At 49.0% G+C, this 23,456-nt stretch overlaps 1 protein-coding gene across 1 annotated transcript in view; it reads right to left on the bottom strand.

Annotated features, from left to right (window-relative positions):
• ASXL1 (ASXL transcriptional regulator 1) overlaps nt 1-23,456 on the bottom strand; it is an 858,527-nt gene that overhangs the window by 670,752 nt on the left and 164,319 nt on the right. The window contains exons 2-3 of the mRNA XM_069651016.1: nt 16,415-16,538; nt 16,025-16,122 (exon numbers count right to left, since the gene is read on the bottom strand). Coding sequence (XP_069507117.1) covers nt 16,025-16,122; nt 16,415-16,538 — 222 coding nt within the window. The remainder of the gene's footprint in view (nt 1-16,024; nt 16,123-16,414; nt 16,539-23,456) is intronic.

Raw genomic sequence — 23,456 nt, 5'->3', positions numbered from 1 at the left:
AGATACGGTGTAGTTGTTGGTCGTTCAGTTCCCATTCGTGTAGTCGATTCATCTCCCTGCTGAGAGAGTCTGCTTGCACGTTGACACCTGGCAAATGGAACACCAATAGATATATCTTCTGCTGAAGGGCCCAATGCCAGATCCCCTGGGCTTCGGTCGACAGAGTTCTGGAGCGAGTTCCTCCCGGTTTCCTTAGATAAAACGTTGTGTTGTCCGTCATAATCCATACAACTGATCCCTTTATCCGTGGAAGAAAGGATTTCAGGGCCCAACGCACCGCCCTTAATTCCAGCACATTGATATGAAGGCCGGACTCCTCCGATGACCAACGCCCCTGAACCTGTAGGGAATCCAGATGAGCTCCCCATCCAGTTAGGGAAGCATCCATCACCAATGTCATCTGGAACACCGGTTCCAGCAAGGGCATTCCCTTTGTCATATTTATGGAAACTCTCCACCATTGAAGCGCCTGCACGAGTTTGCTGTTGATGGTCAATTTGTCCGACCAACGCCCTTGACTCTGTGCCCATCGATCTGCCAAGAATTCCTGAATCGGTCTCATGAAGAGACGACAATTGTTGATTAAGGGTATGCAGGACGACATGGTCCCCAGTAGTGACATGTACCTTCGCACTGACACTCTGGTGTTCCAATCCGATGCTTTTTGCTGCAGTTTCCGAACACTTTCGACGGATGGCTTTACCAGTCCTGACTGCGTCTGGAACTCCGCCCCCAGAAAGACCAAGGTCCTTGATGGCAATAAGGAGGACTTTTCGAAGTTTATTGTGAAGGCCAAACTTTGTAGGAGGCACATGGTGGCATTCAGACTTTCCTGTGCCCTTTCCGGAGACAATCCCCTCACTAGCCAATCGTCCAGATAAGGGTACACATGATGACCACCTTTCCTTAACCAGGCTGCTACTGGAGCCAGACATTTCGTGAACGTCCTGGGAGACAATTTTAGTCCGAATGGGAGGACCTTGAACTGATAGTGGGTTCGTCCGACGACGAACCGTAGAAATCTTTTGTGTCGTCGACGCATCGGGATATGGAAGTATGCGTCCTGAAGGTCTAGCGACGACAAATAATCTCCCGGTTGTATCGAACGGATCACTTCTTGGAGTGTAAGCATCTTGAATTTTAGATTCTTGAGCAGTTTGTTGAGAGCTCGTAGATCTAGAATGGGACACCATTTTCCATTGGGTTTCTTGACGACAAAGTAACGGGAGTACACTCCCTGTCCTCTTTCTGCAACCGGGACCAGTTCTATAGCCCCTTTCTGCAGCATAAGCGTCACCTCTTGCATTAGTATTTGAAGGTGGGGCTGCGTGGAGAACAGCGGTGGAATGCGTGGTGGCTTGCCCTTGAACTGTAGAGAATGGCCCAGATGTATCGTGTCCACAACCCATTGGTCTGTTATGCGCGCCCACTCGTCGACGTGACAAGACACTCTGCCCCCCAGGAAGCTCTGTAAGTTGTCATTGCTGGCTTTTGGCCCGTTTATCCTTCATCGACGAGGAGTAGGTGCCTCGTCGTCTGGAGGTTTGGTAATCTCTGCCTTTTCGAGTAGCTTGGGCTGCGTGCCTGTAGCCTTGGGAAGAGTAGGAGGGCCTGCTGAAACCTCGGTCTCTAGATGATCCAAACCGCGAGTTACCCGATGCTCCTCTGAAGGGACGAAAGGAACGAAAATTCCTACCACTCTGGAGGGCTCCAAGGGAACAAGCCGTGTCAGAATCTTCTTTCATGCCATTCAAGGCTTCATCCACTTTCTTCCCAAACAGCTGTTCTCCTTCGCACGGCATATCCATTACCTTATATTGTAACTCTGGTCTGAATGTCGTGCACTTAAGCCAGGCTTGCCTTCGTAACACTACACCATTGTTGATTTGCTTAAAGCCTGATTCCGCCAGTTCGACAGCAATGTTAATGGAACGATTGGAGGCCTCTTCTCCCTCACGTACGAGCAGCATAGCAGACTTCCTGTGTTCCTCGGGCAGATGGTCCAAGATAGGAGCTAGTCGATGCCACATCTCCCTATCATACCTGGCCATAATAGCCAGGGAGTTTGCTGCTTTAACTGTAGTCGCTCCAACCGATAGCACTTTCTTCCCAAAAGCATCTTGTCTCCTGACTTCTTTATCTGGCGGGGTCGTGCATTTGTGTTGCGACCTTGCCTTTCTGGCCGCCGCGGTGGATACCACCGATTCCGGCGAAGGTTGAGACGTCAAGCACTTGGGAGTCGATTCCGGAGCCTTGAATTTCTTTTCCAATCGACCTTTTACTGCCGGTTCTGAAAAAGGATGACGCATGGTTTTTAGTCCCTCCTGCCAGACATGGTCTCAAATGGGGATAGAAAATATCGCCTTTCTTCTCTTGCCCATATGATCGAACAGAAAATCTTTTTTCTCTTCTTCTGGGACTAGGCCAAACTCTGCACGTGCCTTACCCATCATGGCATGGAAAGCACCCACATCATCAGGTGGTGATGGCTGCGCTGGACTCTTCGGAGTTTCCATCTCCGCTTCAGAGTCCCATGTAGGGTCCCTTCAGGGGGATAACGAGATGTCTGAACCCGACCCTTCACGTTCCGACCCTGACAGTTCTTCTGTCTGTGGACGAGAACGATCTTCCTCAACCGGGTACGCAGTAGGAATTCTGGATGGAGGGCGAGGAGCCGGGCCTGGCTCGTCGACGACTGGCGAGGCCTGTAACACTGTCGGGGCAAGCTGAGGTAACCGAGTGTCCAACCGCTCCAACAGCTTCTGTAATGTGTTCAACACCTCCAGGGACAGAACCGCCTGGGGATTCAGTAAGGAAGAGGTAACTGGAATGGCACTTCCACTAAAGAGCGACCCCGAACCAGTTGGTTGTAATCCCAGATCGGTTGGATGTGCGACCGGATCATGGTCATCCTCCGCCGACGAGATGGAGAAAGCCGCTTCTGGTTGCAGCAAGGCCTCAGGCGGGATTGGGTCAAAAACCTCTGGTTGCCATCCCACCGACGGGGCCACCGTCGACGATGACATCTTTTCCATAGGCGCCGTTTGACCTGACGAAATAGCAGTTGGAAGAGCCGTCGCCGAAGACAAAACAGGCGTCGACGACCGGATTGTTGTCGAAGTCTGTGGAGCAGGGCCTTGAGGCGTTCCCGCCGTTTTTGACCTCGTCTTGTGGGACGAGGACTCTCGACTCGAGGTAGACTTATGACGGTCTCCTGAGGAGGGAGTCTTTTCTCTCCTTTTTAGATGAGGAGGAAGACGAAGCCATATGTGAAGAGGAGGACTTCACAGGATGTTTCTCCGAGGGGCGTTTTTCAGATGAGTGCGATTTCTTCGCCGGAGGCTCCGCCGACCCTGATCGACGAGGGGGGGGGGGGGGAGAGACAGGAGACTTAGATCTCGAGGCTGTAGAGCCTACCTCCGATGCCGGGTACGTACCCGCTCTGTCATTGAGCCAAGTAACCAAGCGTCTGTTGCGGCCTTTTAGGGTCTTTTGCGAGAAGCCTTCACAGATCTCACACATGTCCGCCGTATGATGAGGATGAAGGCGGTAAATACAGTCCATATACCCGTCTCTTTCATATACTTTCTTAAGACCGCATGTAGCACACGGACAAAATAACGCCTTTCCATACATTCTTTGAAGAAAAAAAAAAAACAGTCGAAGAAGAACGCACAACCTAATAAAATAGTAGATACTCAAGGTAATCCAACTACTTTGGAAGACGGTTGAAATCTGAGGGAGCCGCGGGGGCGGGGCTACTTATACCTCTACGTCCTAGTGGCGCAGGCGTGCACGGCCCAAAACAACGTAGATAGGACACAAAAGTGTCAACATTTTCCTATGGAAGAGGTCTATATAATTTACCGAGGATTCCCAGCCTGACGACGGAGAATATTCTAAGCATGTGAATCCATGAAAGATCCAATGCTGGAGAAGTACCACCTTCTGGCTCAAATGAAAATCAGACACTACCTTAGATAGGAAGGATGGACGTACCCTCAGTACAACCCTATCCTTGTGGAACAAAGTAAAGGGTGGCTTAGATGAGAGTGCCTGCAACTCACCCACACTGCGAGCAGATGTAACTGCAATCAAGAAAACAGTCTTGAAGGTCAGTCTCAAAAGACAAGAGTGCAAAGTCTCAAACGGAGCATCCATCAAGAATTTCAAGTCTAAAGTCAGGTCCCAAACCGGCACCTGAAAAGGGGATGGTGGGAACACATTTGAGAGCTCTTTTAGAAACTGCCCAATCAAAGGAATTTTAAAATAAGAACATTCTTCAGACGAGTGCTTGAAAATAGACAGCGCCGCCAGGTATCCCCTTAATGATGGTACGCACTTGAAGACCCTTGTGGGCCAAAGAAACCAATCCTTCTCTCAACCTTTCAGAAACCAAGCGTGAAGGTTGAGAGTCTTGACCTCTGGATGGAGAACCCAACTCCCCACACGCGCCGTGCTGTTCCCCCGGAGAGACAGAGAGACAGAGAGAGACAGAATCCTCTCTGTGGGGAAGACGGCGTGGAGGACAGATGGACATTTCTAGAAGGTCCGTGTACCAGTCTCCTGGCCCAATCCGCAGCAATAAGGATCATGTGGGACCCGAACCTGCGCAGCCTCCTTAGAACCTGAGGAATGACAGAGACCGGAGGAATCGGGAACAGAAGTGGGAATGACCAATCCACGAGAAACCCGTCCCCTAAAGCTCCTCAGAGGAAATTCCCTTGAGCAATATGTCTTGCACCTCTGGTTGGCATCAGTCACGAACAGATCCACTTGAGGGATTCCCCAAAGGGCGATGATCTCCTGAAGGACTTCCTGAGCCAACTCCCACTCGTGGGAGACCATGCTCTGCCTGCTCAGAGCATCCGCCGCCGCATTCTCCTCTCCGGCCAGATGAACTGCCGAGAGTGAGATTCCTTGTGGTATCGCCCAGAACCAGAGCTGCATCGCCTCCCTGCACAGCCCGAGTGACCCTACACCCCCCTTTTTGTTGAGGAAATGCATGGTCACTGTGTTGTCCGTCATGATCAGGACACTCTTCCTGCGCACAAACGTCAGAAAAGCCTTCATGGCTAGCCCGATGGCCTTCAGCTCCAAACGATTTATGTGGAGTTTGGACTGACAGAGCAACGACCGCTGGTGGTCAGCTCGCTGGCGTGAGCACCCCATCCTGTGAGGGAAGCATCAGTCACTACCATCACCTCCAGCCATGGCTGCCAAAAAGGCTCTCCCATCATCAGATTCCCCTTGCTGGCTCACCACAGAAGATCCTGTCAGACCGTGCGTGGAATCTGACATTTTGCCCGAGAATGACGACCACTGCGTCCTGAGAGCCCATTGAAGGGATCTCATCCTCAGTCTGGCATCAGAAAAATGCAGGATGCCAGGAGGCCGATCAACCTTAAGAATTCGAAAGCCGGGAGACTCTGGGCATGTTGAAATTTGTTGACCACCCGGACAATGTGAAGAGCCCTCACCTTGGGTGGCGAGCACATCCAAGGATGTGTTCAACACAGCCCTGATGTACTGGAGCTATTGCTAAGGTATCATACGCGACTCCCTGAAATTGAGGGAGAAGCCCAGCTTGTGAAAGGAGTGGCAAGTGAGGGCGAGATGATCCAAAGCTTGTTTGGGAGAACACTCTCCGATCAGGCAGATGTCTCCAGGTAGGGGTAGAAATGACCCCCCCTCCCCTCTCCTGAGATACGCTGCCACCACCATCATGAGCTTGGTGAACACCCTCGGACGGAGGTCAACCCGAATGGCAGGACCCAAACCTGAAAGCAAGAGCTACCAACCGCGAAACTCCGGTATTTTCTGTGCTTTGGATGGATCGGCACATGAAAATAAGCATCCTGTAGGACCAATGACACCAACCAATCCTGAAGTCGAAGAGCCTGAAGGACCTGAGAAAGAGGGACCATCTTGAACTTGTCCTAACTGAGGAACTTGTTCAAGCAACCCAAGTCCAAGATGGGTCTCAATCCTCAGTCTTTATTGGGAATCAAAAAATATGGGGAATACCAGCCCTTGTTCCTCTTTGCCGCACGCACTAGTTCCATAGCACCTTTCTCCAGGAGGGTCAAGATTTCCTGCACAAGGAGCGGATCCGGAATCTTCAAAGAGTTTCCCCAGTGGATTGTTGCGAGGCCGATTTAGGAATGGTAGGCAGTAGCCGTGGGCTATTGTTTCCAGAACCCATGCATCTGAAGTAATGGCTCGCCACTCTTCGAGATGCTGAGACAGTCTGCCCCCAAACGGCGAACAATGAGACCTGGCTTCATAGCTGTCTTGAAGCAGCTGCGGCAGCGCCTGAAGGCAAAGAGGCAGCTGCTTGAGCGGCTTTAGGCCTCTTCCCCGTCCACCACGAGGAACTGTACAGTGGCCCCTTTGACTGGCCGCTCCCCTCACTCTACCAAAAGAGGAGTAGTAACGAAAGGAAGCACCCCTCCACTGCTGTCCCCTAGGATGAAAAGGCAGAGTTGACGCACAACCGCGCCCAAATATTTAGCAGCTGCTTTGGAGGTCTACAACCACTCAAGGCTCTCATCAGTCTTCCTGCCAAACAAATGAGAACCATCAAAGGCATGTTGAGAAGAAGGGCCTGCACATCCGGTGCAAACACTGACTTCTGCAACCACGCAAACCTGCATTTCACGGTGCTCGCAGCCATGGACCAGCGACACTATCAGCCATGCCCAACCCAGATTAAAAGGGATTCACATATGCCAGCCTTGCCATCCTGCACAATAGCAAGAAACCCATCCCTTTCTTCCCCTGCGGGAACATGCTCAGCCACCAGAGAGAATTTCCACAGTGTGCGAAAATTTTGTTAAGGCACACGTGGCGTTGGCCGATTTCAGTGCCATACTCCCAGCCGAAAATACCTTGCGTGCCCATCCATCGAAGCACTCGTTGACCCATCTCGAGGGGTGGTAGGGTACGCCGCCTGCCTCGAGGTGGCAATGGCCGCCTAAACCACCAAGCTCTCAGGAGTGGGGTGTGTGGATAGATAGCTGGGGTCGCTACTGGATGGGTGGTATTTGTTAGTCAACAACTTGTTGACTGCCGGAAGAGACTCCGGGGTGTTAGCAGCCACCCTTTTCTGTAATGCCACGTGAAAAGGCAACATTGGATTAGTGGACGGACCCTGATATAAAATGTCAGGTCAGGTCATCACCTCCTATAGGAGAATTCAGCACGAGCCCCAGGCTCTGGCCTACCAAACTCCATTTCAGGAGATGTGTCCAGGCCACTGCCATCATGTAAAGACTGACGCAGATCCTCCATCTGTATGTCCTAAAAAAAAAAAAAAAAAAAGGAGCATGTCAGGAGCTTCACCAAGAAGATCGATCAAAAGGCTCCAACTCCACATTAGACATCTCTTCATCCTCATATGTTCTGTAGAGAACGAAATAACTCCTTCCTAGGAACAGGAGCAGACCTGGAGTCAATAGGCCCCACAGTCTTAGACAGAGCCTTTCTCAGAGGATCCACAGCCCCAGGGGCCTCCACTGGCAAATGTTGGCCTGTAGGCCCGGATGGCGTGGAGGGCGCCGACGGCTTCGGCTGTCGATGTCAAGGGCTCTGAGGGCCTGACCGAGGACAAGACCCCCTCATCCCCCCCTCAACAGCCGCACTCTATGAACAGTCGATGCCTTCGTCACCTTCCCAGATTGACTGTTTCGTCAGGGACGAAGACCGCAACCTGGATCTGGATCGTCCCTGGCGATCTACCAGAGCCTTGACCGAACGGGACCTCGACAGCTCCAGATGTTTATCGCACCGACTGCCCGGGACCGAAGGCACGCAGGCGTCGGACCGAGACCGTTCCCTGCCGGCTTCAACTGAAGGCGTGGACGGAACAGTGCCCCGAGATTGAAAAATCTCCAGCATTTTCTCCCTGAATGCCTCCCATTCCTCTGGAGTAGAGAATTTAGTGGGGCAAGCCACTTTCCTTGCAGTGCCATCATCCAATGAGGACAGGGAAGGCGACGCCGCTTCCGGGAGTGCCTCGACGAGGACGAGTGGCGAGAACCACTCTGGGACTGGAATCCCCTGGACTCCCTCCAACAGGGAAGAGTCACCCCTAGAGTCATCGGTGGAAAGACCAGTCGTTGTCAAGACTCCAAAGTTAAAAGAAACACAGGGTCCAAATCACACTAAAAAAACGAGTGTGTGAGAAAAAAAGGGCTCACTGTCTCCGGGTTAGAAATAAAAAGTACTCAAGTCCAGCAAAAGAGCTAGGGGTCTCTAAGGTAGAAGGGAATTAGCACATTTCTGAGAATTCGCCCTAACATTCTTCCACCCGAGATGAAGGGGTTGGAGGTTTTAATCCACGCCTGGATGAATCTCCTTACTCCAGTCGGTAACTCATTCTGAGAGACCATCAGCATTTTGGTGATTTACACCCTGACCTGTGTTCTATGGTGAAATCAAACCCCTGAAGGCTGAATGACCAGCTTAACAATTTAGGATCCCCCCCCCCTTCACCTGCATTAACCATCTCAAGGGTTGGTGGTCTGTTTGAATTGCAAAAGTAGATCCATACAAGCATGGTCTAACCTTCTTTAAAGACCACACAATGGCAGAACATTCACATTCTGTGGTTGCCCACCTTTTTTCCTCTGTCCTTCAGTTTCCTACTGATGAAGCAAATAGGGTTATCCCTGCCGTTCTCATTCAATTGACTCAGAACTGCACCTATTCCTGTATATGAGGCATCAGTTTGTACATAAAGGATTGGTTGTAATAAGGAGCTCTTAAGACTGGAGCTTGACAAAGGGCTTTTAATCCTTCAAATGCCTTAGTGCACTCCTCATTCCACCTGACCTTCTTGAGGAATTTGGGTGAGGAGATCACATTCACGGGAGAAGCTATAGACCCATAGTTCTCCATGAAGATCATATAGTAACCAGCGAGACCTAAAAAGGCTCTCACCTGGGTTCGAGGTGGCCCAGTCTTGTACAGCTTGTACCTTGCTAAGCAATGGCCTTATTTCACCTCCACCCATATCATGATCAATTTGACAGTTACTTGCCTTTATGGTCAGATGGGCCTGCAATACATATCCTAGGTGGTCAATATGCTCTTCCCAAGTTGGGCTGAACACTTCAATGCCATCCAAGTATTCCATACAGAAGTCCTCTCATTCAGAACATGATTTACCATGCTTTGGAATGTAGCAGGTGCATTCTTCAGTCCAAAAGGCATTACCTTAAACTATTAGAAGCCCCCTGGGTGGAAAATACAGTTTTCTCCTTGGCATGGTCTGTCAGAGCCATTTGCCAATAGCCTGAGGTTACATGAAATGTACTGAGGTACTTGGCTAAACCAAGTTTATCCAACAGTTCATCTGTCCTAGGTAAAGGATGGGCATCAGTCGTGGTGACTGCATTAAGAGCTCTATAGTCCACACAGACTCAACTCCTTGGATCCTGCCTTTGGTACTAGTACAACTGGACTTGCCCATGGACTTGTAGATGGCTCTGTTTATTATCTATTATCCCAAGATCAAGCATCTTCTTGACCTCTTCCTTTATGTGGGTTCTTACATTGTCTGACATTCTGTAACCCCTGCTTTTGACTTGTAGACAGTCCGCAGTGAGAATATCATGCTGGCCCCAAGGGGTCAAGTCTGGTGTCAGTGAAAACAGGGAGGCAAACTGATTTAACAGAACTTTGCACTCCTCCTGTTGGTTCAGAGTCAGATCAGAAGAGAAATTAACTCCTATTTTCCCCCTCTAAAGGCTGTCCCCTGAGAAGGTCAGGTAGAGGTTCCTCCTCCTCCTCCTCCTCCTCCTCCTCCTCCTCCTCCTCCTGATCAGATGCGAAGAGCAAAGCTCCTATGTCTGGTCTGGATACATGTGCCTTTAGGCGGTTGGTTTGAAAGACCCTGGGGGCCTCCTTGGGATTGCCCAAGTCCACCAAATAATTGACCTCTCCAATTTTGCCCACAATCTTGAAGGATCCAATGCATTTGTCCTGTAAGGCCCTCTGCCTTGTAGGTACCATAACTAGAACTAGCTGGCCTTGAGTAAACTCAACCATGTTGGCCTTCTGCTCATGCCAATGTTTAACCAGAACCTGACCGGCTTTCAAGTTATCAGAAGCTTCTGTCATCAGGTGTGTCATTCTCCTTCAGAGACCTAACAGTCAGTGACTCTTACTGGCTTGTGGAAAGTAGCACTATCCAACCCGTCTTTGATTAGGGTCAATGGACCTCTAACCGGATGACCATAGAGGAGTTCAAAGCGACTGAAGCCAACCCCTTCTGGAGGGACTTCTCTAAGCAAGTTCCCATTTTCTTCTAAAGCACCTATCATGCTCTTCATAGTTCTATTAAACCTCTCCACCAATCCATTGGTTTGGGGGAGGGTAGGCTGTTAAGAACTTGTAGGTCACCACAATTTTTCCACATGGCTTGCATGTAGTGAGACCTCAAAATTGGCCGCCCTGTCTGAGATAACCTCCTTAGGAAAACCAACTGTAGTAAAAATACCAAGGAGGTCCTTAGCCACTGCCTGAGCAGTAAAAGTTCTCATAGGTGTAGCTTCGGGATACCTGGTAGCAGGGTCTACCACAACCAATATAAAAATCGGTTGCCTGAAGATGTGGGAGGGTCTAGGGGACCAAAAAGGTCAATCCTTACCCTCTCAAAAGTAACTCCCACCACTGGGAGAGGCACCAAAAAGGTGCCACATTCTTGGCTCCACTCTTACCAGAAGTCTGACAAATGTGATCGCTTCTACAGAATTTATCTACATTAGACCTCATCTTAGGCCAGTAGAAATAGAGAAATCCTTTCTTTGGTCTTCTTCTGTAGTCCCCAGGGGAAGATTTTATAGGATCACTGCAAAGGAGGCCATCCTCCCAGTACAGCCTGTGCTTCCCCTGCTCATGCCCATCCAGCTGGGAAGATGCCTGTTGGCAACGTCCTTCAAGAGTAGGACACTCTTTGACCTCTGCTGAAGTCTGCCCTACAGGGGCCACCTACTGCAAGCAAAGTCTGCAGCTCAGGATGGTCTTTAATATACAGATCTCCAACAGGGGGCAGGGCTTCTTCCAGCTCCGTTTCATCAGTAGCTGGTTCACCATCCTCTGGTTGGTCCTCCCACTCAGCCTCAGCTGGTGGAGGGGTCACGGGTGTCACCTTGTGCTGCCCTCTCAGGGATGTCCTTGTCCTATGTACAGGGGCAATACCTTTCTTCTTTTCTGAGACCTTGGGTTTCCCCTTTGTCTCAGCATTAGAAGGGTGCCCTTCCTGTGGACTGGGAGGTATAGGTACTTCTGGAACTACCCACTGAGTCATCTAAAGTTGCTTCTCTGGCCAGTCTAGTCTGCTCCTTTTTACTGGGAGGCCCGGGGGTGCTTGATACAACCACAAGTGCTTTTAAATCCTTCCCCAACAGGACTCTCCCAGGCACCTCATTTTGTACACTGACAGGTATTCTTACAGTCATATTGTTTCACTGGATGAGAGCTGGTAGTATTGGAACCATCTGGCGAGGGCCTCCAGCAAGGTTAGTCAGGCCTTTGGGTGCCTTAGCAACATCCTCCGGTTTCAAAAAGGTTTCAGCCACCACTGTTATGCTTGTCCCAGTGTCTCTAATGGCAGGGGTCTGACCATTCACAAGTACACAGTCCTCGTAATATTTTTTTGTGTTATCTGGAATAGAGTTATACATATCTACATTCTGCTGTTCCCAGACCCAGGGACACTTAAGAAACACTGGTTGAGTCTCCAATGGGGTCTTCAGCCAATAGACTAAAGTGTCAACTTGCCATATGAACTTCTCCCTCAGGGATGAAGATTAAGGAGGCAGTGTAGACCCCTAAAGGTTTACCCTTGCATCTGGGATCCCCTTTCACATGGTCGACCCACAAACATAACATTTACCAAATGTTTTATGGAATGGGGCTTCTGCTGACCTCCCTCTGGTTTAGAGCCAGAGGTTTCACTAGATGGACCTGGTTTCCCAAATAGCGTACCCTTCTTATGTTTGTGGACCTTTTTTTGGGTGGTTGGATTTAGAATTATCTGTCTTCTTTCTTGTGCTGCTTCCCCTTATCCTTTTGTGAGTGGCCCCAGAATCCTAGTGAGTGGCCCTGTTGGCAACCCACTAGTAAGCAGCCTTTGCTAGCTTCTTGGGATCACTTTCTTTGGAGTCAGCAAAGTGCTGTCTCAGCTCAGGAGAGCAGGCATCAAACAGATTCCAACAAAAACAGATTTCTCATTCCATCAAAAGGAGTTCACTCTGTAACCCTTAACCCAACCATCTAAGTTTTTCAAACCTCCTAAGGTACTGGGAAGGAGTTTTCCCAAATCTGGCTATCAAATCCAGCTTCACATTCTCATACTCTAATCTTTCAAGTTCCCCAACCTCCATTACAGCATCAGTTGCAACCTGGAACATCCTAGAAAAACTGATTCCCTGCGAGACCCTGAATCCCATGATTCTATTCAAAAGCACCCAACCAATCCAAAATATGAAGCTTCACATCATACATACTCACTGCTTCTTTGGGCAGGCGAGGCCTCTTGGGACTGGAAGACCTAGAGGACTCGGAGGGAAATATTTTCAAGAGAATCTTTTCATTTCAAGAGCATGTTGCATTTCCAATTCCCTGAGTTTTACGTACTGATGTTTGGCTTCATCTTGCAAATTTTTAAATTCCAATTCAAGTCTAATTTTCTCAAGAGACAGATTCTAGACTCAGTGATGGACCTTGTGGGGTCCCAGTGGATAAAGGTTGAGGCAAAGGGCCTGCTGAGGCAACGAGGATTCCTATCCTGGGACTCCTCTCCCTCCTCTGACTCTAAGACAGAGTTAGACTCTGAATTATCCTCATTATCAATTTCCACATGTTCTGGATAGTAGGAGTGACAGGCCTACTAACCACCCTTTAGTGATCTAACAACCTTGTAATCAATTTGTCTTTCCTTTAACAGGGAGATTCCTGACTTTACACATGTCCTTCAGTTCTACTGTTGGAATGAGCAGGGCTTCCTGCTTGAAGTTATCCAAACTAGGCATGTTACAATTGCCATTTCTAGTGAAGCTTAGTCTTGTGAAGGTTTTTAGTTGAACAAAAGTAAAGCAAACACTCAATGTAACAACTCTACAATAGATCCTCATCGCCTGCCACCAATGTTGGATTGGGTGCAGTATCCTTTGGAAGACTACAGCAACCTTGACCTCCTAACAATTGGGAACCCAACCTTTGGTACAAGTCTGTACTACACAAGTTGTTAGTGTGGCTGAGCAGCCAGGCTCATCTCAAGAGGGGTCAATGTGAGCAGTAGGGTTGTAACAGTTTCACAGTGCCAATTATTCAAATTAACACTTACTCTAAACAATTATTAAATTATTTAACAGTCAGTTTTATATGCCTTCATCAGAAGGGAGCAATATATTTAACAATTAGAATACACTTCAAAAACATTAAATTTCTCTAAAACAGATGACACCCATTGGGGATGGCACACAGACTTCCTACACCCTCCGGTGACTTAAATAGCTAGAACACTGTGGACATTGATTTATCACTGGTACATTTAGAGCAATACTGAGTTTGGGTGCAAAGGTTTAGATCGGGGAATACAACAAATGTTAACAAATAGTCAGACTGGTAAGCAACTCTGCAAGGGCAACCAAGACAAGTCTCAACTGAACAAGTAAGGCTACACAACAAGAGGCAAATCCTCTTACGGTTGCAGTACCTTTGGTAAGAAGAAATGGTTCCAGCTGGCTTCTGTTCCTGTGTGGCTCTGCAGATCCTGTTGTTCCTGTGCCTCAGTAGTGGGGACAAGAGGGAGGACTACTGGGGACTCCTGCAACACAATGGGAAGGGTGGCAGAAGCAATGGGCAAACTTCAATTCAGTGGCACTTCGCAGTTTCAGCTCCTCACATCTGACAGCAAATAGCAACACTGCAGTTCTCGAATAGCACTTCAGACTTTCCTCGCATTTGGGGTCCAGCACTCTGTTGAGGTGGCTCAGGCTTGGTCAGTCCTGCTTCAGGGAAGTCCGGAGGATCTTCCTGGTGCTCGCGTCCGAATTAAAAGCGATCCACTCGATTTGGTATTCCTCACCCTGGCACATTGGTTCCAGCACAAGTACAGCCAGCTCCAAGAGGATGTTCAAACAAGTTCATTTTGGGGTTGATTGGTCCCACCAACCCAAAGGGAGAAGTCGTCCTTGCAGGGCTCCTCTAGTCGAAACGAATGCCGAGCTTCAGCACAGAAGCAGGGATTCACCGGACAAAAACAACAGTCCAGGAGTTACAGGAGGCATCCCTTCCAGGTTATTCAGATTCCTTCGTCCAGTGGTCAACTCTGCCTTCCAAGCCAAAAAGTCTAGCCTTTTATGCAGTTTCTTCCATTCAATCCAGCCTAGCTGTCAGTCACCCAGCAGGGTGGCTGTCCTTGCCGGACATTCAGCCGGCCAATCACCTTAGGGTGCATTCCTGTACTCAAGGGGATTAATCACAGGGAGTTTTGGGCACCTGCCTCCCTTCCTGCCCCTGCCAGACATACTAGAGCCAGAGGCGGGCTTCACTTGTGAATCCTGCCAAAGACAAAACAAACAAAGGGACCAGATCTTGTTTGGCATGCAGAGCAAATCTCAAGAAGGACCTTTCCAGCAAGAAATGGCAAAAAAAACAAGACCAGGGCCATTTTGACAAAATGGGCGCCCATGGGTGCTTTACTGCAGCTGTGAAAGCAGCCTGCGGTAAAAACACACACAATGGTTGTAAAAAGTAAACCACTGCCACCAGCCATTATTTGTAGAAAGGGTAACATAAAAATGCTACTTGAGAAACTAGGGGATACCAAGTAACCCCCCAGCACCCTATGGTAAGATGAGTGTGTGCTGCATCTAGAAAGTTACAAAATGTAAGTAAAGTCAATTTCACTTCACTGCTCTTGGAAACAGTAATTTCACCAAGGTATTCATGCTTTTGGGAAATCTAAGACTTCCCTGTGTCACTGCACTGAAGGTGCTTTGTGTCACAATGTAAAGATGATGCCTATGGAGTTTGTCAGACTATAAAGTCAAAAGAAACAGAGTCCAAATCACAGAAAAATACGAGAGTGGGAAAAACGTTCTCACCCTCTCCAGGTTAGACAAAAAAAGTCCTAAAGTCAAGCAAAAGAGCTGGGGGTCTCTAAGGTACAAGTGAATTTGCACATTTCTGAGAATTCTCCTAACACCGGGACAGAACGGGTTTGGTTTTCTATGCCCCCAATATTTGGGCAAGCTAGTGATCGTCTGGTACAGAATACACTCCCAGCATGCTATCAGAAAACCAACCGAGAAGTGCCAGGAAGCCCTTCGTACAAATCGACCCAGGGCAAAATTACAACCACAACTTTATAGAGGAATGTTCTTTTGGCAGATATGTGGAAGGTAGCAAAAAGGATCCAGCCCTATATTTTTTCTTTAGGCATTAGAGTCTGTATATACATACAATAGTTAGGAGAACACCTTAAGAAATAGATGAAGGCAACCTTCAAACTAAAAATATAACACTCCTCCCACTGAGTACATGGTGATAATCTACTCAGTTTATGAGAAAATAAGTTACTTTACTATTAACAATAGTTCTGCAGATCCACAAGCGACCCTCCAGCGCTCTGCTGGAAAAGGAAACTAGAAGAGCAGTTACATTGATCCAAATAACTGGGCTCTGTTTTGAAGACTCTCAGAGGCCAAGGCCAATTGCTTTTACATTTCAAGTGGTTAGTCCATTTGCTGCTGTAAGGAAAAGTGCCAGTCTCCTTTATTTCTTCAAATGAAGGAGAAAACAGTGTTAAGTGGTAAAGCCTTACTGTGGGGCATATTCAAATGCTGATGCATTCAGAGAAGGCACCCTCATGCAAGAACTGTTACAGGGGAGTGACCTTCCCTTCCGATATCCAGACCTGCATCAAATTCCCCAAAAGTGTTTCAAGGAAGTGGGAGGTCAGGTGAAATTCATCCAGCCCCCCGCCATCAATTCCCACCCTAGGCTTTACCTCCAGGGAAATCCTGCAGCTCTCTCTAGAAACAGGTACCAGTTTGTTTTGAGACTCATTTGAGTAGGAGGCATTTGAAGAGGTTTCCTCAGGAGAGCCTGCAAAATAAACAAAATGTTAGGCTCCAAGGCAAAGTCTTTTTATATAGTGCATACCACAAAGTGAAGGAAAATGTAAGGTGCAATCTGGTGTTTGCTAAATGTGCCGAAATGCACACCTAACAATGCAGCTTTACAATACCTCCCAAGAGAGTGAATCAAATCCCTAAATGTTATGGTAAAGGTACACAAGATTCCATGCTCATTGAAGTCATTACCATTCTGGCAATTAAAGGCCTACTGTGCTCAATAAAAACTCAGATCCAGTGCACCAAGGACAATGTATACTCACCATCAATATCAGCACCACTAAGAGTGCTGGCATCATTGGATTCAGAGCTTTCCCCATCTGCCGAATCATTCTGTTCCTCCTTCTCCAGTAAAGAAATGCTTTGAGACCACTGTACAGTATCTTTCTGTGGTGGAAAGATAAAGAAAAAGAAAACTAACTTGAAAATGCATCTACACGAAATAAAGTGCTTAGCTCTGCACTTTCCACTTCTCCCCCTTCCATGCACTTTTCCCCTCCCCCTCTCCCATGCACGTGCGTGTTCTCAATGTCACTGGGCTAGATTGTTTTGTTCTCCCCTGTTCCGCACCCTTGCCTTGTTGCGCTCTGAAACACTGGTGTACGACCGTGATAGAAATAAAATATCAATTCAATGTTGTGGGCAATTACATGAGGATACAGGGTACATAGATGTTCAACAATAGTAAGGGTAAAGTCGTAGGATTGAGTAAGTGTTGGAGTGTTCAGATAAACAGGCGTATTTTGATTTCCTTGCAGAAGGCTATATCAGGTTGCCCAGGCAGCCTAGAATGTTGGTTGGGGTTGCTGTGGTTATGGCATGTCTGATCAAGGTTCTATCAGAGTATAAAAGATCCATCAAGGAACCAGTCTCAGTTGTCTGGATTGACGTTGCACGGCGGCCTCTTGATTATATTTGTGAATAAAGTTCCTGAGCTGGTTACCTGTCTCAGCGTCTTCCTTTGGACATAACACAAGAGTAATCTGAGCTACTTAAGGGTGTGTGAGAGGTATCCAGAGGTCCTGGGCTTGTTTAAAAAAAAAGTGTGTATATAGTGGCGAGTAATTCTTCAACTTGTTAATGGTTGTAAAACAATTAAAATAAGTAATAAGAAAAGGTTTTGAAGATAAACATTGTGTGAGTGCCAATTAAAGTCACTCTCTTGCAAAAGGAATGCTTGGGGAGTTACGTAAATCTTAAAGTGAAGGCACGTCAGACATAAACCTTGTGGTTTCCGATATAAAACATAATTGCCAACAGTCTCCTCCCCTGTACAGGTGCAGCACCATAGCACATCTCCCTCACCATCTAGGGACTACATACAGGAAATCCATAAAAGGATAAGATGCTACAGCACTTACAGTTCTTTCTCCCAATTCCAAATTAATTCAAGCTGAACAAAGACGATCTCAGTGATGAGCTCTAACATGACCTGAATAATTCAGTGAGCTAAACAGCAAAAATCTACTTGTAACCTGGAATTCATTGCTAGATCAATAGAATGGTTTCCATCAAAGTGGGTAAAAGAAACATGGCAACAATGAGAGGCAGACTATTTTTAGTTAAATGTGTAGAGGTTTGACAATGTCCCATCTCCCTCTTGAATATCCTTTGCTACCATGCACACAAAACAAGATTCAATTTGGGTGTGTGGCAGAGATTTCTCTCGGAGCAGATGCGACATCCCTGCTCCCAGCATTTCTTTCCAAGTCTATGAGTGCCACCCGAGAAGCTCCTCTCCTATCCCGGTAGAGTAACAAGTGTCCCCTGCCCCCCCCCCCAAGTGTCTGAAATAGCGGCAGCACATGACTGAGACAGGGCCTTTTGCCAGCACGTTAATCAACAGAGGGAAACGGAGGAGCCAGATACCATGGAGCAGAGTTGCCGGGCAGGAAGGACTAGTGTGGCCCACAGGTTGACTGAAAGATGCTGTTGGGTGCTCCACAGATTGACACTTCAGGTGTTGGTGACAGGGTTGCGTATTGCCCCAGACCTGGCGGTGAGAGTAGGGCCTTGCCTTCACAGCTGGGGGAGAAGCAACAAACTGGTCGAAGAGGGCAGTTATCTGTCCATCTGTGTGTCCAGGTTCTGGAGAGCGAGTAGGGGCAGACAAATCTTTTAGGGTGCTAGTATGGGCAGAAAATGAGCGCTTCTGGCAGCAACGTGGGAGACTTGAGGGGGCCTCTATCCAGTGATGGATAGGAGGGAGGAGGTGGGTGGCATTCCTACAGAGCAACCTGGCCCTGAAGGAAGGTGAACTCACAGGTGCAGGGAGTAAAATTCTGGCGTGGTGCCCACGCCAACCGTCCACTTATTTTGGACCGCCTGCAGTTGGGAGAAAGACAGGACGCTGTAGGAGACATTAAACAATGCACAAGACCAATGATTTGTGGCAAATTATAGGCTGGAGGCTAATTAATTTTAAAACATAGTATTTGTCCAAAGACTCCGGGGGTCCTTTTCGGCACCTCAGGGCCAGAAAAGAAGGATGCCCTTCATCGCCAAAATAACAAAGGAAAACCAATACTGCTCTCAAGTCTGTGTGACGTGGGACCAGTCAGTCGTACTCCTCTTTTCCCCCAGGTCTCTGTGCATGGGACCTTACATTATTATATTCCCAGGTCCGTGAAAGTTGGACTGGTCATCCTTGTAACTGGTGGCACCCTTTGCGGTTGCAGGCAGCCTTCCACCCGACACCTGCCCCCGCTTTTCACCCAAGGCGTTCACAATATTTCTTGGTCATCAAGAATTTTTTCCGCTTTGAAACCTTGTAAAGGACCACTGCCCTCCGTTTATTCCCCCTTCACAACATAACTAGAGTGGGCTGGGTGGCAAAACATTTATTCTTCACAGGCTTCGCAAGCGTGACGAGCGCGATGCAGGAAGAATGTTCCTGTGTCCCCCACCCCCTCGAATTTATGGGGCAGAGTTGTCCTAAGGCCATGAGCCCTCCCTGGCAGCAGTCGGCCCGATCAAAGTGACCGGTTTTGACCGCCCAGACCAGTTGGCTGGCCCGATTTCCGCACCCTCTTCCCTTTGAAGGGAGAGGCACGTGCATCTTTTCTTCATAAAACAAGTTGACATTTGCACCTTGTTTTTTTCTTGTCCTTTCACTGTGGGGTTAGCACCTGGTAGTCGCCATCTTTTTTCCAGCCTCCCCCCTACGCTGTGCTGCTTTTATCTTAATACCGGGACAACCCCCCCCCCAGCCCCCGCCACCCCAACCCCAGGTCTAGTGTCATTCAGCAGCACCAGGCATAAGATGTGGAGGAGCCTATGGCAATACACAAATCACAAAACAATGTACAAAGCTACCAAAGATTTGTGGCAAATTATAGGCTGCAGGCTTTATTATTTTACAACATATAAAATGTGTCCAAAGACTCTTTTGGGCACCTCAGGGTCAGAAAATAAGGATGCCCGTCATCGCCAGATCTATACAAAGGAAACCAATATTGCTCTTGGGTCGATGGGACTAGTGATTTGGGAACTGTCCTTGTCTTTTCCCCCCAGGGCCTTGCTCATGAGACCCGTCCTATTCCCAGGTCCGTGAAAGATAGACCCGTCATCCTAAGTGGCGCCGCCGGTTGCGGGCAGCCTTCTGCCCGGCACGCCACCACGCTCATGTGGGTACACGGCTGCTGAGGGCCCCCACCCTAAAAGTACCTTTAGATGCATCCCCTGCCTGCTATGGCATTGAGAATGTTTGTGGCAAATAACTATGCCCCTTTCTGATAAAAATAACCCATCTTTATGAAAAAGCTCCGGATCACCCAACGTTATTCCTCCAAGTCAAATACAATTTAACCCCATGCTCCCGTAAAACGTGGCTGTAGTTTTGTTGGGTGTCCTCCAGCCATCTTCGCGTTCGTGACAAAGGAGTGCACTATAATTCAGGCGCACCTCAAAGAAAATATGCTAGATAAGATAGGGTCCACTCTAAGCTTTATTTGTAGCATTCAGTGTATCAGGCTTTATTTGTAGCATTCAGAACTCCACTCCCCACTCGGTTTCGTTTTTCGTGTGACCAGCCCCCCCCCCCCCATCCAAGCTAATGTTGCTGCCCCTGTATGCTGAAACAGTGGATGCCAAATGTTTGCTGTGGCTGTGTGCAGTTTCATAGAGCCTGAGAAGAGCCTGGAGTCCTGGACAGAGTCCATTGCAGTTTTCACTGCCGTTTTAAACTTGGAGGCGTGCCCAGTATAAAATCAGGACCCCGACAAGATATGTGCAGTTACAGAGATTTCACTGCCAGACTGCTTGTGACGGTCTGTGAACACTGACTGCCTGTTACTATAGTCTAGCTTACCAGCACAAAGTAAGTTCTGTGCTGCCGGCCTGTATTGCACTGCTGCTTCATTTATTTGCATGGACCTGTGCTAGTGACCATCTACGAGCCCCCACCATCCATTATATTGCAGCCCTTGCTTTTCCCGTTCCCTTTTTCCCCTACCACTGGATCTATGTGATTATTGCGACAGCTGAAAATGCCGAGTTTTTTTTAACCCTTTACACCACATATATATGCAAGGGGCGACCCCCACAGCCCCACCCCCATATTAATATTATACTCTAAACCCCCACACATGTGGTGTAAGGGGGGTTAAAAAAAAGTCGGCATTTTCACCCGTCTCAATTCGAAGGTCGAAATTTTTGTACGATTCCCTACCACCTGGTGCTTGCCTACCACTTGTGCACCAGCGTCTTACATTGCTTACCCGGAGAGCGTCCCGGAAAATCCCACTCCACGTCAGAGTGAGCGGAATTGAAGCAGGCGTCCATGTCGGAGATGTGCGACGACTGCTGCCGCTGTTCTCAGCAGGAGTACGGCTGCAATCATTCACTATCCCAGATACCCGGTGAATCCCCCGACATATATACGCAATAAGCAGGAAATGAAATCTAAGATTTCACCAAGAGCTCCTTAAAAGCAAACTCCGAACTATGAGTCATAGCCTTCACTTTGTACAATATATTGCTAATAGAACAGGGGCTCCAGCTTACATCGAGCAGTTTGGGAGAAACCAGCTGCCCTGGAACTACCTCAAACTAAAAACAAACGCAGTTCACACAGTAGAAATCACTGGGGCATGGACCAACATCCCGCATGGACCAACATCCCACATGGCAAAAGAACTTGTCGCCTGTGTGGAAATCGGGAGCTGGAAACTGCAAAGCACTTATTGATAGAGTGTGAAGCTTTGTCAGTTATGCGATCGAGTGTCGCGAGTTCTGCTGGAAACTGTGCTAGCCTGGGAGAGGGGGGAGATATGGGTACGTCTGATGAACGGGAATGATGAGCCCTGTATTATTTTCTTCACAGTATTGTTTTTGAAAGCGCTAGGAGACCAGGAACAACCGGGTGTGTGGGGTGTGGGGGGGGGGGGGGGAGTGGGAGGTGGAAGAGGGGGGGGCAAGCACAGAGGCCGGTGGGTGGTTACAAAGACATGGGGGGGGAGGGGGGGTGAAGACGGGATGTCTGTTGTGTCATCGCCGCCATCGTCGTCCGTCCCTGTCGCTGTATCCGTCGCCGTATCCTCTATACGGTCCGGCGAGGGGGATGAGGGGTCCACAGGCCTCGCGGGCACGAAGGGAGGAGCGGGGTGACTCTCCTCCGCTTGTTCAGAGGGCTTCCCGACGGGCCTGGTTCTGGATCCTCCGTCGGGGTCTGTGGTAACCTCGTCCTTATCTCAGTACATAAGGACTGAATCGCCAACAAAATGGTCGCCAAGCTATCCTGGGGCTCGGGTAATGGCTGCGACGGACGGGATGGCTGTCCCACTGGGCCCTCTTCGTTGCTATCTTCGATCACATCAGCGGGAACCGTCCCCTGGGATCGAACCTTCTCGAACTTCTCGTTGAGGCCTATGAACCTCTTGTTGAGGCCCTTCCCGGTTTCCATCAGATCCTCCTCCGAGGCTGATTCCGAGTCTGTAATGGCCACCGCCCCCCCCCCTCTTTTTCCACCAGGGTCTTCACAGGGGTCTTAACGATGGGCTGGAAAGAGGATTCCCTCCGCGGTGGCAGGGATACTCTGGGCCCAGAGGCCGTTTCCACTGGCGTAGTCTCAGCCGGCTTCGCCAGGGTCGCAGCGACCACTTCGATAGAGGCCTTTGTCGGATGGATCAAAGCCCTCACCACCTTAGCTGCGTCCTGGGCCTTCGCCTTGGGGGGGGGGGGTTGGGGGGTCAGCGCCTCGCTCCCCCTCGGGAGCCTTTGAGAGCGACCGGGGCCGCTCCAGCAGCTTACCCGGGTTCTCGGACTTACTCTTCCCCGAACCAGAGCGCTGGCTCGTGGTTGAACGTGCCGGGGAAGTCGTGCCCTGCCTGGCAGCCAAAGAGCCCGACCTTTCGGCGCTCCTGGTGCCCGCAGACTCGCGGTGCTTGGCGTTCTGTTGGGCCCCAGTCGCCGGGTCGCCCTCAGAGGACTTAGAAGCCTGCTCAGACTTTTTCTTCGCCTTCTCACCTGCTGTGCCCTTCTCCAGCCAGGCGGCGAGGTGGGAACGACGATCTTGTTTGGTCCATTCCGAAAGGTTCTTGCAGAACGCACAGTCCTTCTCCACGTGCGTCTTGTCCTCATGAAGGCAGTATAGACATGGCGAATGCTCGTCCTCCTTGGAAACATTTTGTAGTCCACATCCAGAGCAGCACCTGAACAGCTTGGATCCGGCAGTCGAGCTTCCCTTGTCCTGGGCCATGTCCGTTGAGGTAGGCCGCAGATCTTCCGGAATCCTCCAAGAAGCGTAAACTCAACGAAAACTTCACCCTTGAGGGGCGTAGAAGAATTCCGAAACGGGTCCCCGTTATCGGAAGTAGAAATGGTGGAGCTTGAGGCTCGATTAAACCGAAAAATGAGAAAAGCTCCTGAAAAAGCGCGAAAAAGCAGCAAAAAAACTCGAGAGCGAAGCACGAGGACTCCCAACACTTGAACGTGCGGTAAAAATCTGAGGATGGCTGCCGGAGGCGGGGCTTAGGGAGAGGGCAGTCATTGGCTGGGGGCAGTATGACCCAGATATCAGCGATTGGTTACTACTAAGAAAGACAGATCAGAAACGAAACTGATACTGATACTGATTTTTTCTTTACCTTTTTCTTTACAGAGGATTCCCAGCCTGAAGGGGAATATTCATGGGCATGTGAATCCATGCCAGACCCCATGCTGGAGAATGAAACAAACCCAAAGCCACGGGTTGGGAGACGATTAAGGACCATGTAATATGTAAGCAGCAAAGTAAACAATCGCCAAAACTTAATACCAAACTGAATAAACAAAGCTACAACCTGATGACAAATTAATGTGGAATTC

The sequence above is a fragment of the Ambystoma mexicanum genome, chromosome 3p (assembly GCF_040938575.1).
Source record: "Ambystoma mexicanum isolate Mex_15411 chromosome 3p, UKY_AmexF1_1, whole genome shotgun sequence".
NCBI classification, from domain to species: domain Eukaryota; kingdom Metazoa; phylum Chordata; class Amphibia; order Caudata; family Ambystomatidae; genus Ambystoma; species Ambystoma mexicanum.
Note: the sequence above shows the minus strand (reverse complement) of the source record. Positions and strands in the feature narration are given on the sequence as shown.